Source organism: Elephas maximus, chromosome X (genome assembly GCF_024166365.1).
Source record: "Elephas maximus indicus isolate mEleMax1 chromosome X, mEleMax1 primary haplotype, whole genome shotgun sequence".
NCBI classification, from domain to species: Eukaryota; Metazoa; Chordata; class Mammalia; order Proboscidea; family Elephantidae; genus Elephas; species Elephas maximus.
Window position 1 is genome coordinate 79,133,896 of NC_064846.1, and position 19,654 is coordinate 79,153,549.

A 19,654-nucleotide genomic window follows, 5' to 3' on the forward strand; every position below is an offset into this window, starting at 1 on the left:
GTAGGGCTTCCTTGGCTATGATCTTTACAGAAGTAGATCTCTAGTCTTATCTTCCACAGAGCTGCTGGGTGGGTTCAAACCACTAACTGACCTTTGGGTTAGCAGCCAGTCGTAAATCTTGTGTCACAGGCCTGCATGTGTATCCTGACTTCACATACTAGCTATGTGAACTTGAGCAAGTTGCTTAACCTGTCTGTGCCTTAGTTTATCTGTAAAGTGGAGCAATTGTTAATACCCACTTCCTAGGATTATTATGAGTATTAAATGAAGATATAAAGCTCGTGGAACAGTTTGTTATACATAACAAGAGCTCAATAAATATTAACTAGTATCAATTATTAATGTAATTGGATAACTTGGAATTCAGTAGAGGAGACATATTGTGAAGATCCTTTGATGCTACGCTAAGGAGTTAGGTCTATAACCAGTGGTAGCTTTAAATGGGTAAATAACAAGATTGGATTTGCTATTTTTAAATTAGTAACTCTGGCAGTGATTTGGAAGAAGCACTGTGATGGGAGAAGATTCTTTACCTCCTAAACTAGAGATTCTGTATCTTTTTTTTTCTTTGTCTACACTGCCCGCATGCACAGAATACTTCCATCATCCATCCTTTCAGCCGTTCATCCAATAAGTATTAGTTGCTTTCTGTGTACCAGACACTGGGGTTACAGCAGAGAGCAAGACAATCTTGATCTTCTCATGGAGCTTATAGTCTACTGGGGGACAGTAAAAAACAAATAAATTAATAAGATAATTACACATTGTGGTCTCCTCAGTATGCAGATCTGGCTCTGTCACCACCTGTCTAAAAGACTTCAGGGGCTTTACGTCACCTCAGAATAAAGTCTAAGAACATTTTACATTTTACATGGCATGTGAGACTCTGTAATCGGGCTTCTGTCTGCCTTTCTAGCCTCATCTGTCTTCCCTCCCTGATTTCCATTTATGGTCAGCTAATACTAAACTATGAGTCGGAATCCACTCGACGGCAACAGGCTAATCTACTTGAAGGTATCTGTACCCGCTCTTCTCTTACTTGCCTCTGTACCCCTCCCTGCAGATGCTGCCCCTCTACCTGAAATGTTCTTCCCCTTATTTCCTGTTTAGCTTCTATTTATCTTTTAAAAGCAGCTAATACATCATTTCCTCCAGGGAGTATTCCCTTACAGTCCATCCCTCCACCCCAGGCTGAGTTAGGTACCTCCCCTTAGTACTCTCATAATGCCCTCTTCTTATCTCCTGTCACTGGACTTGGCATTGTATTATAATTTCTTGTGCCCGAATCTTTGTTACATTGGGAGCTCCTTAAGGACGAGATATGTTTATGCTCACTTCCTAGAACAGTGCTTGGTACAGGTTTGGTGCCATACATTTATGTCTAACAAATAAGCTACCGACTTGCTAGCAATCCATGACTCATAATTAACAGTCTGAGCAGTGTCAGTAGAGATGGAAAAAAAGAAGCTAGTTTCAAGAAATATTTATGAGGTAGAATCAAAATTTAGTAGCAGATTAGATGTAAGGAAGAGAGATTCTGAGGTAGGGAAACTGTGACTTCAGGTCTTGCCATTACTTGAGATAAGGATTGCAGGGGGAAGTAGGTGAGGAACCATGATGAGCTCAGTTTGGGGCATGCTTTGTTTAAAGGGCTTGGAGTCTATCCAAAAGGAAATAAATAGATGATAGACAGTTAAAAATATGGATATAGAGCTTGGGAGAGATCAGAGCAGAAAACCATAGATTTGGAGTTATCTACCTGTAAGTGGTGTTTGAAATCATTGGAGTGGATTTTCACCCAAGAAAAATGATTGACAAGAAGCTTTTGGGGATGGTTTCAGGAGGAGGTGGCATTTGAGCTGATGGGTTTGAGCATGTGTAGAAGGGCATAATGAGTAGGGAGACTTATTTTGTTTCCTTCAGTGATTATGAATCTTCTAATTTCCTTAATTAATATATTTTCCTTTGACTTATCCCACATGTGGTTTCTGCTTTCCTTACCACACAACTATTTGAGATATTAATTCTGAAGGTCATAGAGATTGGATTCATGTTTTAATTTTATTCTTTTCTGCACCAATTTCAAGATACTGAGTTTTCATCCTGCTGAGTGTTTTCTGCCTTACTGTCATTTTACTATTTATGCTCTCATATCATTGAAACAAAAACTGAGTAACTCTTGTGATTTGTTGATTTAAAAGCTCAGCTCTAAAAGTGTTCTGCCTGGCTTCAGTGATTCTTGTGATCAGTTTGGTCATTGTGTCCTTGTAACTGGGAACTCCTATCATGTTCCTCTTCAATTTACTATTTATGAGGCTCAGCAAGGCCCTCAACTGAATCCTAAATGTTGTTAATCTTTAATGGCATCCTCAGGTTTAGGTGGAAGGGTGGGTGATTGGGGGGGGGCGTTTTAATGCATCTGGCAGCACTGTTTCATTTTGCTGTTTTCCATTACTTGAATGTCATGTAATTTTTATATTAATCTTTATAAGACAAAGTCTAAGTCTAGGTTCCAAATCAGTATTCCTCTCTTCATTGTTCTCCCAGTTAGACCTAATGTATGATAGTAAGTTACGTATCTGAGGGGAAAACAAATCTTATCACTTGCTTAAACATGTCTTCATTTGAACAGCCTAGAGCATTAGTATTTGATGGTGAAACTATCAGGTGAGTTGTGTTCCTATCATCTACCAGATTGAAACAGGGCATATGTGACCATCACCTCAGTTTCCACAGAAATAATTTTTTTCTTTCCATACCAATAGCTCTAGACTTTTCTCTGTGTAGCCCAACAGAAAACAAGAGTAGCAGAGTCATGCTATGACAGTGATTCTTTCTTGGGATTTGGGAGCTTATCAGAATCTCCAGGGGTACTTAAAATTTGAAAGAGTCCCCCAGGTGTGATTCTGATTTGCTTCCTTCTCCCCCTCCTCTGAGAATCACCATTTCACCTAGAAACTTCAGCATGAAGAGGCATATTTACTAGTAGCTTGTCCTTGGATAGTGGAGCTCTCTAATCCCCAGCCCCCCATACTTCTCTTTTGAAAAATCCTCAGTAGTTCTTTTTAATACTGTAACTTCTAAAACCAATGTCTACCAACAACCATAACCTACCACCAAAGCAGCTCTGTTAGTATTTGGAACCCTACAAAGCAAGGAAGTATTTACAAGTGTGGGGGCCAGGTTTAGTTGTATGGTTTATTTAAATGGGAGCCGTTTCCAAAGACTTACGCTACAGCCCAAAATTGTACTAACACTGCTCTCCCCCCGGTTTTATTACATTTTCTGATGAAAATTTCCAAAGCTACACCAAAGTTGAAAGAACTTGAGCATATTGTTGTTGTTGTTAGATGCCATCAAGTCAGTTCCAACTCATAGTGACCCCATGTACAACAGAACGGAACACTGCCTAATCTTCACAGTCGTTGATACATTTGAGCCCATTGTTGCAGCCACTGCGTCAGTCCATCTCATTGAGGGTTTTTCTCTTTTTCGTTGACCTTCTGCTTTACAAGCATGATGTTCTTCTCCAGGGCCTGGTCCCTCCTGATGACATGTCTAAAGTACATGAGACAAAGCCTCGCTGTCCTTTTAAGGAGCATTCTGGCTGTACTTCTTCCAACACAGTGTACCTACCACCTAAACCTACCGTTAGGACATTACATTAGAACCATTGGAACTAAATACTTCAGCATGCAAATCATTAACTAGAGTTTGGTATTTGTTTATAGGTTTTTGATTTGGATGTAAAATTTACATGCATACATAAAATTTACATCTTAGGTGCATATTAGCTGGCTTTTGGCAAATGATAAACCTGTGTAGCCCAAATCCCTATCAAGATAATAGAACATTTAACACCTTCCCCCCTTTTTTTTCCTGCCCAACTTATTCCCCGTTGACTTTCTATAGTGTCTGAGCTAAAGGTAAGAAAAAGGCTTGCCAGTGCTTGCAGAACAAATAGGGATCAGTGTTTAATGACAGATCAATGCATTTCTTTTCTCCATAGTCTAAAGAACCTGGTGTTTCAAATTGTATATGAACGTTTTAAAACCAAAAACAGTGAACAGATGACCTTTTCAGTTCTTAAATAGTTATTTTGGAAAATACTGTATATAAGGAAAAATACCTTCTATCTATTTAGTTAGGGAAGTATTTTATAGGCAAGGGCTCTAGTTTAATGAAATGTGAGAAGGTAAAGATAGAAATGGGGGAAGTGAGGGAGAAATGGCAATGAAATGGGAAAAATCACATAAATAGTAATATAATGTAACTAACCCAAGGTGGTTAATTGGTTAAAATATATAAAGTATATAATATCACTAGACATCATAATCTATCCTTACGACAGTAACATGCCATTTATTCAAGAATATCGTACTCTGCCTTTAAAAAATACAAATTAAATTTCACTCACTATTGGTAATTTATTTTAAATGCCTTTATGCCTGGTAAATATTGCTTGTGTGGCTTCTTTTTTGAGTGATTTAGCATATTTTAATTTATACCAGTATATTTCAAATAAGGTATAAGTTTGAAATTATTTGCTTGCATTTTATGAGAAGCAGCATGTAAGTGCATTTCTAATAAAATAATTCTGGTCCCAAAAGGAGAAACTATGATAAAAGTAAATTTATATTTCCATAATAAAAAGATATAGCAAACATACAGTCATTTGCATAGTGTTCCTGAAATATTGTATAGTGGCTTTGTCAGTGCTGGTAAGTCCATTTCAAGGATGTTGCCCTTAGTCCATTAGTTTGGATAATGAGCCCTATAAAGTACATTTATAACTTCTGGCACTGCAAGGAGATGGATTCTAATTTTCATCCTTTTATCTAGACACATTGAAAGAAGGTCAATGGAGGGTTCTATATGATTCATTGTCCCAATACATATCAGATGACAGAGACCTGATAATGTCCATGCATAAGTGTTTCCTTATTTGGAAACAGCACTTGAAAGAAATCTTTCTATGATCATCCTTTGAAGTAAAGTGGAAACAAATATTAAAAGAAGCTCTATCCTTTTTTTTCCTGGTTAAAACATTATCAAACGTGTGACCAGATAGCTATTCTTGAACAAAAGAGAAAGTAACACTTAACAGAAAAATAAAAAGCCTTTAGAGGCTTTTACTGACTATGAATTATGTAACAAGATTCTTGATCAAGTTTTCTCTCCTCCTTTTCTTAAAGCTGTTAAAGGGAGGAAAAGCCTGTTTTCTAAGCAAAGGAAAAGTGTCTGTGTTTCTAAACATTAGAAAAGCTTGTATTTATATTATAATATTTGTCTTAACTTTACCATCAGGAGTCCTGGTGGCACAGTGGTTAAGCTCTCGGCTGCCAACCCGAAAAGTTGGTAGTTTGAACCCACCAGCCACTACATGGGAGAAAGATATGGCGGTCTGCTTCCACAAAGATTATAGCTTTGGAAACCCTATGGGGCAGTTCTACTGTGACCTGTAGGGCCACTAAGCTTCAGGAGTCAGAACTTTACCGTTACTTGTTAATAGTATTCAAAATAAATATTTAAGTAGTATTTCATGGTTGTTTTATATTTCAAAGGACTGATGGCAACAGAAGGATCCCTGGTTGTATAGTGGTTAAAGCTCTTGGCTGCTAACCAAAAGGTCAGTGGTTTGAACCCACCAGCAGCTCCACAGGAAAAAGATGTGACACTCTGCTCTTGTAGATTACAGCCTTGGAAACCCTATGGGGCAGTTCTACCCTGTCCTATGTGGTTACTACTAGTCAAAGGCTAGTCAATGGCAATGACTTTGATGGCCACAAGAATATATGTTCTGTAATTTTGTGTCAGTTTTATGTTCAAAATTCTTAAAATTGTAGGCAGTTTTTTAATCTTGTCTTCACAAGACATTAGTTTTAGATGCAGTCCTGGTAGCTGATTATGTTCATTTTCTTAGTTATTTAGTCATTAACATGACCTTTTTGCTGTGCTTATTTATTTTTATAGATGTAAAGCAATCATAGATCAGTTTGGCCAGAGAATAATCTCTAAGCATTTCATTGTGGAGGACAGTTATTTTTCTGAGAAAACATGCTCAAATGTTCAATACAGGTAAGGCACTTCTGCACCCACTATCCAAGGGAAGGTGAAACTTGGGAAAACTTAGCTGTGTGATTATATTTACATTTCTATATGATGCAAGACTCTGTTCTTCATGTGAGATGCAAATGTATACCAAACTGAAGTTATATTCCGTCTTTTAACACTGTTCTCTTACAGGATCTGACTTTGGGAGAGCCTAGCATAATTTCAACTCCTTTCCTTCAGTTGGGGTTTGTCTGTAGGTCACATATCCTTTCATGAGCTAAAAAAAGATTAAAGCAGAACTTGACTTGCTTTTAAGGAGGTGACACTTTTTTCCTCACTTAAATCTTTTAAATGTGCCTTCTGGTGGTTATGTAACTGTAAATGAAATTTACCCCTAGGCTCCAAACCACTGATTTATTTACTGTTTTGTACATTTCAGGCAGATCTCCAGGGCAGTCCTGATTACAGATAGATCTGTACTAAAAGCAGATTCAGATCAACAGGTAATTTCAGTTCTGTACTTTTTAATAATATGTTGCTAAATTAATCTACATGATAAGATTTATGAATCCGTAATTAGTGAAATAAAATGTATGAAGCCACAGGTATGAGTAGTTTTTAATGCATTTAAAAAAATACATAATGGCAATAATGTAATAGCTGTGGTTTCTTAAGGCTATTCATCTAGCAGAACAAGTACTTGTAGTCTCCTAGATTTGTTCTGGGAAAATTGGACTAAATCTTTGATTTCAACAGCTGGTTTTATGAAATGGAAAATATATCGTTAGGATTTAAGAAAAAAAGAATCCGAAGATAAAACCAAAACCAAACCAAACCCTTTGCTGTCGAGTTGATTCCGATTCATAGCAACCCTATAGGACAGAGTCCAACTGCCCCATTGGGTTTCCAAGGAGCAGCTGGTGAATTCAAACTGCCAATCTTTTGATGAACAGATGAGCTCTTAACCACTGCACCACCTTATAGGAAAAGGCTTTATGGTAACCAGCCCTACAATAATGGTGGTAAACCCATCATTAGCATTAAGCCTGGTGTGAGTAAGCTTTAAAACCCTCAGAATATTGTTAATAATTCCCAGTTCTGATATTTCCACACCACCGTTGTTTGTTTCAGTGTTTTCTTTTTCCACCTCCCCCCATTCCCATAGGAATTTCTTTATGCCTGTGGTTTTCCTTCAGTCGGGACGCGTATATCCCAGGGGTATGTCCCTTTTCATTGTGAAATGAGTATTTTACAATGACTGAAAAAATCCCTTACTCAGTACATGTGACCATCAGACCTATGCTATATACTGTACTGCTAAAAATAACACTCCTCAAATTAGATGCATCCTGTTATATAAAATGGATATACTTGTTATACATGTGAGTATAAATGCTTTCATTTCCTTATTCAACAAATAATGAGTGCCTTTTACATGCTAGCCAGTGTCATGGCTGTTGAGGAGATAGTTGTAGCCATGATAGCATCTTGGCCCTCAAGTGGCTTATAGTCTGGATGATACAGACAAGTAAATAACAACTACAATTCAATATGACAAGTGTGAGCATGGGTATAGTATAAGGAATGGTACAGTAGCTATCATAGCACTTATTACACTGTTCTGTAATTGCTGATTGACTCATCTGTATCCTTAAGTAAATCACGAGCTTTGTGAGTGGGACGAAAAATGATAGGGAGGCAGAAAAGTGAAGAGAACAAATAGAGACGACTCTTCGTAGAAGTTGTGAAGAGTAAGAGAGAGGAATTAGTCCCTAAAGAGGGATGTCAGAGTAAAGAGAATTTTACTTTTTCTTTTTTTCTTTCTTTCTTTTTCTTTTCTAAGATTAGCCTATATTTCAGTGCTGGTGGGATGGAGGAAGACCCAGGTAAAGTCTAGGGAAGATTGGAATCAGAGAATGAGCAAAAGTGTTATCCTTAGATAGAATGTGAGATACCCTGAAACAAGAGTAGATTTGGGAGTTTCCGTCTAATGGGTTCCATTTGCTCATTAAATTATGAGGTAAAGTCATTTCCTGAGAATGGAGGTGCAAGAGTGGGGATGGGTCATAGTTCAAGGAAAGGTTTAAAATAATCACCATGGGGATTGGACAGTGACCTGTCTAGTGGTCGGATTTCTGGGCAGTGTTGAGGGCCGGGTGAGCTTGGCAGAGGTTATAAATTGACAGTAGCATTAATCTGCTCCTCCCCCTATAGCTTTCACATTCTCTTCCTTCATCCAGCCAGGTCATTGACCTGTGAAAAAGACCTATAATTCCTTGTCCCCTCTGTTTCCTCTCAGTCTGTCAGCTTTCTCCTGCCCTCTTATTCTTCCATGTCCTAAACTCAATGGTGGATCTTCTGAACTGTCCTCCCTCTAACACTGTCAGTTCTCATAGAATCTTGTTCTTCCACTTCACTCACAGAAGAAAGTCCCATTCCTGTATCAGACTATAATCTGCACCGGGGTAACTGAGGGCTTCAACCAGACAGATGACACTGCCACAAAGTAGCGAGTGTCAAGCTCACTCAGCTGGGTCCTCATCACCCTCCACCAATCAGCTCTTCTACTGGTCCTCAGGCAGCTCCCTCTCCCTTTCTCCTCAGTGCCTAGTCCAAGTCGTCATTATTTTATCCAGACCCTCTTCTCATTCCCTGCTCCCTCTCAGTTCCTGCTTCACTGAGAAAAGTGAGGCCATCTACCATGCACAATAGCCGTTGACTTCCTGCCCTGTCACCTACAACTATGCACACCAGCACAGACACTAATGTGGGGACTCTCCCTCTTGTCCAAAGCTAACTCCTTTCACATGTGTCCTTGACTGCCCCCCTTTATTCCTCCCTTTCTCCTGCATCTCCTGCCTTTCCCCACAACTGGCGCCTTGCTTGTAGCCTATATACATGCACTACTATTTTTTTATTCAAATAATAATAATAAAGAACCCTCCCTTGACTCTGCCCTCACCTCTAGCTAGTATCCACCTTCTTGCTTCCTCTTATCAAAACTCTTCAAGACAGTGTCTATACTTGCTGCCTCCAGCTCCTTCCCATTTATTTCTAGACCACACCAACCTGGCTTCTACCTTCACACTTTTACTACTGTTTCTCTTTGACTTCTATAATTTTGTAATAGTCAGGACCAGGGGACATTTTTTGGCCTTTGTCTGTTAGGATCTTACTGCCGCATTTGATGGTGCTGTTTATTCCCTTCCTCTTGAAACTCCCATGGTTTCCATGACACTGTGCTCTCCTGGCTCTCCTCATGACTCTTTGGCTGTTCCCTCCTTGCCTCCTTTATAGGCTCTTGTTTCTCTGCCCTCTCTTTAAATGTCAGAGTTCCTCAGGATTCTCACTTTTTTAATGCTCGCTGGATGCCTCCGTCTACTTTCATGGTTTCAACTCCACATAAATATTGGTGACAGCCACTTCTATATCTCCCATGAGTATCTGCCTCACATGCCAAACTTTCTGCTGGACATCTATCCCAATTGCTGATAGCTGAAATCACAGTCTTCCTTCCCAAATCTCCTCTGCATCCAGTGCTTTCTACCTCCATGCCACCATCCTTCCAACTACCATAGCTTATTCCTCCCATCTCTGACAGCTCATCAGCATCTAGGTCCTGTCAGGTTACTTCCTAGAAATTGCCTCAGTCTGCCTTTCCTTGTCGTTCTTATTCTCACTGCTCCAGTTAAGGGACTCAACATTTCTGCCTTCTAAGTGGTCTTCCTGCCTCTCATCTTGTCTCCTTCAAATCCATCTGCCATACAGCCATCAGAGTAATCAGTCTAAAATGTACTTCTGGCTTGCCTTTCTTTATTTCCTATATGGAGTTCTCTTCTTTACCCTCTCTTTTTAGACTTTTGAAGCACAAGTAGAATGATTAGGATTAGAGAAAGGAAAGAATATGTAAGTGATACTAGGAAGTTGAGAGAATTCTCTTTTAATGACTTTTATAATATCTGTGAGGTTTGAGACAGTTTCCTTCTCAGAGATCAGGAGGAGGAAGGTTGATGTGGTACGGGGTTATTAATGGTATCTCAATAAGGAAATGATAATTGTAGGAATCAAAAGAAGTACTTACATGTTGGTGTAGCTCTTAAGATACCTCTTCAGTTATGGTCATGTTTTTAGTTGTAATCATTTGATAATTATTGTACAGCATTATGTCTTAGTGGCTTCTCTGTCTTTGATGCCAAAGTACATCATTTTCTATCATGAACAGCAGCAAAGGAAATTAAGAGCAATCTGAAGAACACAGTTTTTGAGATGTCTTGAGCCGAAAAGTACACATGCAAGTAATGTGATAGTAGGATGTTCATGGTTATCAAAATTATTTCTATTTTTAGAATTTATAGGCATCTCCTTTGTAGGCTATCAATGTGACATTTCCAGACAAAGTCTAAGCATGACATGGGGAAAAGTGAAAATCGGGGCCTTACCTTTTAGAGAGTAGTTCCCATATGAGAGAATATAGTTTCCTCAGATTGAAGATTAGATTGAGTATTAGTATTGAAATGTTAGATTCTACAGAGACTCATTGAGCTAATGGGCCTCTACAGTCTTATATATAAAGCCACATAACATATCAGCAGTGCTTAGGAGAACATATCAATAAACATTATTTAATAATGATTTCACATTTCAGTTTTAATTCAGAATTTCTAGTTTTATTAATGGAGTCCTTAATTTGAAGCCATTCATTTTGCAACGTTTCAGTATACAATTCTGTCTTAGTTACCTAGTGCTGCTGTAACAGAAATACCATAAGTGGACAGCTTTAAAAAACAAGGAATTTATTTTCTCACAGTTATGGAAGCTGAAAGTCCAAATCGATGTCTCAGTCATGTCAGCACCCACAACCGCCCATCCCATATTTTCATCTCTGTGTCTAATCTTCTCTTTTTATAACTCAGAAGTGTTATAGATTTGGGACCCAACCTACTTGGGCATGGTCTAATTATACCATAACAAAGATAACTCTAAATGGGGATCACATCCACAGGCACAGGGGTTAGGATTACTGCACACATTTTGGGGTGACACAATTCAATCTATAACAATTTATTTTGACTGCTTGTTTTGATATCTTTGGGGTTGGTGACGTGTGATTTTTAGTGCTCTCTGTAACTGCTGTTTTTAGCCATTATGAGAAATCAAAATTGAATTAGTATGGTCTGATTTCAAACACTGAAGTCCATGTATTTCATAAGTAATGTCATTATCGCATCCTTTGAAAATAGCAAGTGAAAAAGTTAATAAATATTAAAAGATTTTTGAACTATTATTATGTATATGGATTATGTGAATATGATACATAGATATAAAAATAATGCAGACATTAAGACACATATGTGCATGTGACATGTTTCAAATTCTGTTCCAAAATTAAATCCTTACAAACCAAATTTTTTCATACATCAATGGGCATTTGAAAAAAAAAAACACTGAGTTTGACAGCAGCACTCTAACGATAGAAGATTGAAAATGAGACCTAACAGCTATGTCTGATATTTTGTTTCTGCTTTTTAGATTTCCATTTTGACAGTACCAGCATCAAAACCAGGAACTTTTGCTGTTCGGGTCATCGAGTTATGTTCTTCAACTATGACATGCATGAAAGGCACCTGTAAGCACAGTAGAGTCTGGTTATTAGTTTTACGTGTGTGTTTAGGGGGTAAAGGGGGCAGCTGTTATTATAGTTGCCATGGCTGTATTAATAGAGATTTCCCCATTTTTTTTATTATTGACATTATTTGTTCACATAGTTATATGTTCATACAGTAAGTCATTTCATATATTTCCCATGCCTCTAAACATTTCTGTGGTTAAGTCTTTGTTTGTTTGAAAATATACAGAGAAAAGGAAACACCATTTCAACAAATTCCACGTGTACAATCTAGTGACATTGTTGACAGTCTTCAAGTTGTGTAACCATTCTCCCTGTCCTTCTGTGGTTAAATCTTCACAGGCTCAATTTTTAAAGTTCTCCAATGATGAAATTTCTATGACTTTCCAATTCTTTCTGTGATCTTTCTTAAGTTTATTGGAAACCTATTCCCACAATTTTAAAAATAAATTTCTGTAAGTGAAATTACTAGGTCAAAGTGTTAGATTTTTTGAACTTTTTACTTTGAAATAATTACAGATTTATAGGAAGTTGCTAAGGTAGTACAGAGAGGTCCAGTGTACCCTTCACCCATTTTCTCCCAATGGTTACATCTTAACAAAGTATAGTACAATATCAAAACCAAGAATTTGACACTGGTAGAATATGTGCGTATCAAAACAACCAAACCCGTTGCCGTCAAGTGGATTCTGACTCATAGCGACCTTATAGGACAGAGTAGGGCTTCCAGGGAGCACCTGGTGAATTCGAACTGCCTACCTTTTGGTTAGCAGCAGTAGCTCTTAACCACTATACCACCAGGGTTTCCTGTGTGTGTATAGTTCTGTGCAGTTTTATCACATGTGATTTGTGTGACCACCACCATAGTAAAGATACTGACCAGTTTGATTACAAGAATCCCTCATGCAACCCTGTTATACCTACTGACACCTTGCTGCCTCCCCATCCTAATCCCAATCCCTGGCAATCACTAATCTGTTTCCTATCTCTATAATTTTCTCATTTTGAGAATGTTATATAAACGGAATAATACAGTACGTAATCTTTCATGATTGGCTTTTTATATTCATTGGGATTCATCCAAGTTGCACGTGTCAGTAGTTCGTACCTGTTTGTTGCCGAATCATTATTCTATGGTATGGATGTTCCAGTTTTTTAAAACCATTCACTCATTGAAGGACACTTGAATTGTTTCGACTCTTGTGAGTAAAGCTGCTATGAACATTCATGTGCAGGTTTTTATGTAGACATAAATTCAAATTCCCTGGGATAAATGCCCAGGAGTACAGTTGCTGAGTCATTTGGTAGTTGCATGTTTAGTTTATAAGCAACTGCCAAACTGTTGTCCAGAGTAGCTGTATCACTTTACATTTCCACCAACGGTGTATGAGTGATCCCGTTTCTCTGCAGCCTGACCAGCATTTAGTGTTGTCACATTTTTTTTTTAGCTGTTCTGAGAGATACCTCATTATGGTTTTAGTTTGCATGTCCCTAATGGCTAATGAGGAGCCCTTGGGTGGTACAAATGGTTAACATGCGTGGCTGCTAATTGAAAGTACATCCAGAGGCTCCCCAAAAGAAAGACCTGGTGATCTACTTCCAAAAATTCAGCCATCGAAAACCTATGGAGCACAGTTAAACTCTGACACACATGGGAGTTACCGTGAGTCAGAATCGACTCACAGCAACTGGTAATGGCTGAGAAAGTTGACCCTCTTTTCATTGGCCATCTGTATATTCTTTTCAGTATATTTTCTGTTCGTGTCTTTTATGCATTCTCTAATTAGAGTGTTCATTTTACTGTTGGTTTGAGAGTTCTTTATATAGTCTAGAAAATCGTTGTTGGTTATGTAGTTTTCGAATAGTTTCTCACAGTCTACAGCTTGTCTCATTTTCTTAACAGTTTCTTTGAAGGGCAGAGCTTTTTATTTTGATGAATTCCAGTTTATCAATTTCTCTGTCTTTTATGGATCATTCTTTTGTCCAAGATCTCTTCATCAAGGCCTAGATTCTGAAGAGCGTCTCCTAAGTTTTCTTCTAAATGTGTTATAATTTTATGTTTAAAATTATGATTTATTTTGAATTAATTTTTATATAAGGTGTGAGTTTTAGGTTTCAGTTCAGTTTTTGCCTATGAATATCCAGTTGCTCCAGCACAATTTCTTGAAAAGTCTGTCCCTCTCCATTGAATTCCTTTTGCATCTTTGGTAAAAATCAGTTGACTACACTTGTGTGGGGCTGTGTGTCTATCCCTTTGCCAGTGCCACACAGTCTTGATTCCTATAACTACATAACAAGTCTTGAAATCAGATAAAGAGATTCCTCACATTTAATTCTTCTTTTTAAAAATTGTTTTAGTTGTCCTTATGTCTTTGTGTTTCCATATAAATTTTAGAATAATGTTGTCTATATCTACAAAAATCTTGCTGATATTTTGATAGGAATTATGTTAAACCTCTGTCATTTGGGGGAGAATTGACATCTTTACTATGTTTAGTCTTCCAACCTATGAGCATGCTATGTCTCTCCACTTATTTAGATCTTTTTTTATTTCCTTCATCAGTGTTTTGTAGTTTTCTGCAGACAAGCCCTGTATGTGTTTTGTTAAATTTACACCTAGGTATTTCAATTTTTTTGAGTGATTGTAAATGGTATTATATTTTAATTTTCATTTCCATGTGTTTATTGCTACTATATAGAAATAGAATTGATATTTATATATTAATCCTGTATTCTATTACCTTGTGAAACTCACTTATCAATTTTAGGAGCTTTATTCAGCCTTCCTTGTGATTTTATATAGAAGCAATCATTTCATCTGCAGATAGGGACAGTTTTATTTCTTCCTTTCTGACCTGTTTGCCTTTTTTTTTTTCTTTCCTGCATTATTACTTGGGCTAGAACTCCCAGAACTATGTTGAATAAGAACGGAGAGAATAGACCTCCTTACCTTCTTCCCAATCTTAGGGGGAGAGGAGAAAGCATTCATTTTTTAATTATTAGGTATGGTATTAGGGCTAAGTTTTCTGTACTAGTTCTTTATCAAGTTGAGGAAGGTTCCTCTATTCCTAATTTTCTGAGAGTTGTTACCGTGAATGGGTGTTGGATTTTGTCAAATGCTTTTTCTGCATCAGTTGACATAATCATGTGATTTTTCACCTTTAGCCTGCAAATACGGTATATATTGATTTTGGGCATTGATTGAGCCTTGCATCCCTGGAATAAACTTCAACTTGGTCATGGTCTATAATTGTTTTTATAAATTGCTGAATTCCATTTGCTAAGACTTTCTTAAGGATTTTTTGTGTTTATAGGCTTGAGTTATATTGGTCTGAATTTTTTTTTTTTTCCTTTGTCTGGTTTTGGCATCAGGGTAACTTGGCTTCATAAAATGAGTTAGGAAGTATTCTCTCCTCTTCTATTTTCTGGAAGAGATTGTGTAGAGGTGTTAATTCTTTAAACTTTTGGTGGAATTCTCCAGTGAAAACATCTGGGCCTGGAGGTTTGTTTTTCAGGAGTTTTTAAAATTACAAATGTATTTCCTTAATGGTTATAACCAAAACCAAAGCAAACCCATTGCTGTTGAGTCAATTCCATTGGACTATTCAAATCATCTGATCCATGTTAAGTGAGTTGTGGTTGCTTGTGCTTTGCAAGGAGTTGGCCCATTTAATCTAAGTTGTCAAATTTATGTCTAGATTTGTTTGTAATATTCCCTTATTCTTCTTTTGATATGAGCAGGTCTATGGTGATAAAAAAAAAAAATGATAAATGATAGTCCTGTTTTATTCCTCATTTTGGTGATCTGTGTCTTCTCTCTTTTTTTCAGTCTTGCTAGTAGTTTGTCAATTATATTCATCTTTTCAAAGAAGCAGCTTTTTGTTTTCATTGATTTTTCTCTTTTTCTGTTTTTAATATCATTGATTTCTGCTCTCTATTTATTCCTTCTTCTTGCTTTGGGTCAATTTTGCTCTTCTTAAATGTCTTGAGGTGAGAGCTTAGATTATTGATTTGAGGCTTTTCCTCTTTTCTGATGTAAGCATTTAATGCTATAAATTTCTTCTCAGCACTGACTTAGCTGTGTCCCACAAGTATTGATTGCTGTATTTTTTATGCCCTGTTGTCGCAGTGGTTAAACACTTGGCTGCTCACTAAAAAGGTCAGCAGTTTGAACCCAACAGCTATTCTGCAGGAGAAAGATGTGGCTGTCTGCTTCCACAAAGATTTACAGCCTTGGAAACCCTGTGAGGCAGTTCTACTCTGTCCTATAGAGTTGCTATGAGTCAGAATCCACTCAACGGCAGTGGGCTGTTTGGTTTGTTTGTTGGTTTCATTTTCATTCAGGTCTTTTTTTTTTTTTTCCTTGAGCCTTCCTCTTTCATCCATGGGTTATTTAGAAGTGTGTTGTTCACTTTTCATGTATTTGAAGATTTTCCTGTTTTCTTTCTGTTAGATTCCATTGTGATCAGAGAACACCGTGTGATTTCATTGCTTTTAAATTTATTGAGGTTTGTTTTCTGGCCCAGAATACAGCCTGTCTTGGTATATGTTCCATGGGCACTTGAAATGAATATGTATTCGGCTGCTGTTGGGTAGAGCATTCATTAAATAGTGATTACATTCTGTTGTTTAATGGTATTGTTGACTTCTGTATCCTTGCTGGTTTTCTGTTTAGTTATTGTATTAGTTGTTGAGAAAGTTGTGTTGAAGTCATCAACTATGCTTGTGAATTTGTTTCTCCTTTCAGTTCTGTTTTTTGCTTCATGTATTTTGCAGCTCTTGTTTGGTATGTACCCATTTAAAATTGCTATGTCTTCTTGGTGGATTGATACTTTTATCATTATGTATTGCCTTTCTTTGTCCCTGATAATTTTCTTTGCTGTAAAATCTGCTTTATCTGATATTAATATAGCCACTCCTGCTTTCTTTTGTTTTGAGTCTACGTGGTATGTTTTTTTTTTCTCCAATCCTTTTCCTTTCAGTCTACCTATATATCACTGTATTTGAAATGAGCTTCTTTTAGATAGCATGTAGTTGGGCCATGTTTTATAGTCTACTCTGCCAACCTCTGACTTTTAATTGATATATTTAGACCATTTACGTTTATTGTAATTATTAATATGTTAGGTTTTAAGCCTGCTGTTTTATTGTTTTCTGCTTTTTCTTCATCCTCTTTTTTTTTTTTTTAACTTCGTGTAGGTCATTTGAACATTTTTAAAAACTCTATTTCGGTTTGTCTGTGGTGCTTTGAGTGTATGTCTTTGTGTATCTTTTTTTTTTGTGCCTGTTCTAGGTATTACATTATATATTCATAACTTACCACAGTCTACTAATGTTGATATTTTATCCATTCAAGGGAAGTATAGGAACCTTTCTTCCCTTTACATCATTTTACCCTCCCTCATCTATAATACAATTGTCTTAAATATTTCCTCTACATACACTGAGAGCCATAATCATCAAACATAAATTAGGAAATTCAAGAGGAGAGGGAAAGTCTATTGTACATAGCCATATCTTTACTCTTTCCATTGTTATTCCTTCCTAGTGCTCTAAGGTTTCTTCTTTAGCCATTTGTTTATAGTAAGTCTACTGGTGACAGATTCTCTTAGTTTTTCTTCATCTGAGAATGTTTTGATTTCACCGTCATTCCTGAAGGATATTTTTGCTGGACATACAATTCTGGGTTGATAATTATGTTTTTCAGCATTTAAAAAATGTTATGCCACTTCATCATAGCTCCATGTTTTCTGATGAGAAATTCACTGTTATTCAAATTGTTTTTTATAATGGTTGTTTTTTCTCTCTGCCTTTAAGATTTTGTCTTTGTTTTATGTTTTAAGAAGTTTGACTATGATATGTCTTGGCATGGAGTTATTTGGGTTTATTGTATTTGGGACTTGGCCTGCTTCTTGAATCTGTAGATTTATGTCTACTGACAAATTTAGGAAGTTGTCAGCCCTTTTTTCTTAAAATATTTTTTTGCCTCACCTACTTTTCCCTCTTCTTTCAGGACTCCAATAACTTGAATGTTAGATCTTTTGTTATAGCCCCACATGTCCCTGATGTGCTGTTTAGTTTATATACCCACTGCCGACAAATCGATTAACACAGTTTATATACAGTCTAGTTATCTGTCTTGTTCATAATGTGTAATTTCTATTATTCCATCTTCAGGTTTACTGATTCTTCTCTCTTCTCAATTCTGCTGTTGAACACATCCATTGAGTTTTTTTTTCAGTTATTTTTCAGTTCAAAAATTTCCATTTGGTTGTTTTTATCTTCTGCTTGTTTGCTGAGGCTTTCTATTTCTTTAGTGAGATTTTCTGTTGTTTTTGTTTTGTTTTTTTCATTTGTTTCAAGGGTGTTTTTAATTGCTTATTGAAACATTTTTATGATGACTGCTTTAAAATCCTTGTCAGGTAACTCCAACATCTGTGTAATCTTGGTGTTGTCATCTGTTTATTGTCTTTTCTCATTCAAGTTCAGATTTCCTGGTTCTTGGCATGAATGATTATTGACTGAAACCTGGAGTTTTTTTTTATTATTATGGTAATCTAGATCTTATTCTCTTTTTAGCAGGCCTCCTCTGACAGTGCTCTGGTGGGGAAGAGGAGGTGCTGCCTTATTATGCCAAATAGTAGTGAAAGTCCCAGTTTTCCGCTTGGCCTCTGTTGACACCCAGAGGTTGGAGAGGCTCCTCATTTCTGCTGAGCAGTGGTGGAGATTCAGCCTCACAATTAATCTCCCTGGCTGAGTAGAGCAGGAGTGTTTCATTACTGCTCTCCAGGTGGCCTTCACTGGCGTGATAGGGTCTGTGACCTCATTCCTGCATGGAGTGGGGAAAGATCTGATTCTCCAGTAGGACTCCTGTAATATCACCACAGTGTGGAGAGGGAGGGGTGAGTCATTACTGCCAGTTGGGTAGTTAGAAGTCCAGGATCCCCACACGGTCTCCACTAATACTGTGGAATATGGGATCTTTTACCTCCTGGTAGGGTGAATCTCCACCCCCCCCGCCCCGCCCACCTTGGCCTTCTCTGATACCACCCTGATGTGGAGTTTGGGTGCCTTATTATAGCCTAGTTAGGGTAGAAGTCTGAGCTCTCCACTCAGCCTTTGCTTGTGTTGGTATTTGGCTGGAATACTTCAGTTATTGTCTAAATATTCTGTCTTATTAGGCTATTCCTTTTCTGGTCCTTTGGCTAGAGAGAGCAGGCTTTTGGTGTTTTTTTGTTTGTTTGTTTTTTGTATTTTTGTCTGTGCCTGTTGGTGTTTCTGGGATGCCAGCTTCTCTAGCACCCAGTGTGAGATGTATGAGACAGAAAGGAAACCCAGGAAACTCACCACCGTGTAGTTCCTTAGGTCCCAAAGTCATAGTTGGTCTGCCTTCTTCTTTCTACCTTTCAGGGTCATTTGTAGCTGTATTTAGCAGGGAGAATAGGAAAAAGTACCTCTATTCCATCTTTCTGGAAGTGGAAGTCTCAAACTGTATAGATCTTTAAGACTTTTGATATATAATGTGAAATTAACCCCCCAAAGGAAAAACAAAAACAAAAAAAAACTTATGTCAACTTACATGTCCAGTGGCAGTTTATAAGAAACATGTCTGTTTCTCCAAACCTTCAACAGTCCTGGGTATTATTTTGTCAAAAATTCTTTGCCAGTTTGAAAATTGAAAAATATTTTATATGAATTTGCATTTACTAACTAGTGAAGTTGAACATTCATGTTTACTGGATGTTTGTACTTCTTTTTTTATTATTTTTTATTGTGCTTTAGGTGAAAGTTTACAGAGAAAATTAGTTTCCCATTCAGTAGGTTGTACATAAAGTGTTCCATGACATTGGTTGCATTCCCCACAATGTATCAGCATTCTCTCCATTTCTGCCCTGGGTTCCCCATTCCCTTTCATCTGAATTTTCTGCCCCTTCCTGCCTTCTCCTCTTTGCTTTTAGGGAAATTTGCTCTTTT

At 37.3% G+C, this 19,654-nt stretch overlaps 1 protein-coding gene across 3 annotated transcripts in view; it reads left to right on the forward strand.

Moving 5' to 3' along the window:
• The window catches only part of CHM (CHM Rab escort protein), a 224,859-nt gene that overhangs the window by 167,482 nt on the left and 37,723 nt on the right, over nucleotides 1-19,654 (forward strand). For 2 of the 3 annotated variants that reach the window (XM_049873273.1, XM_049873275.1), the window contains exons 10-12: nucleotides 5,974-6,078; nucleotides 6,494-6,557; nucleotides 11,584-11,680. In XM_049873273.1, coding sequence (XP_049729230.1) covers nucleotides 5,974-6,078; nucleotides 6,494-6,557; nucleotides 11,584-11,680 — 266 coding nt within the window. The remainder of the gene's footprint in view (nucleotides 1-5,973; nucleotides 6,079-6,493; nucleotides 6,558-11,583; nucleotides 11,681-19,654) is intronic. The other variant, XM_049873274.1, reaches the window with a different exon arrangement.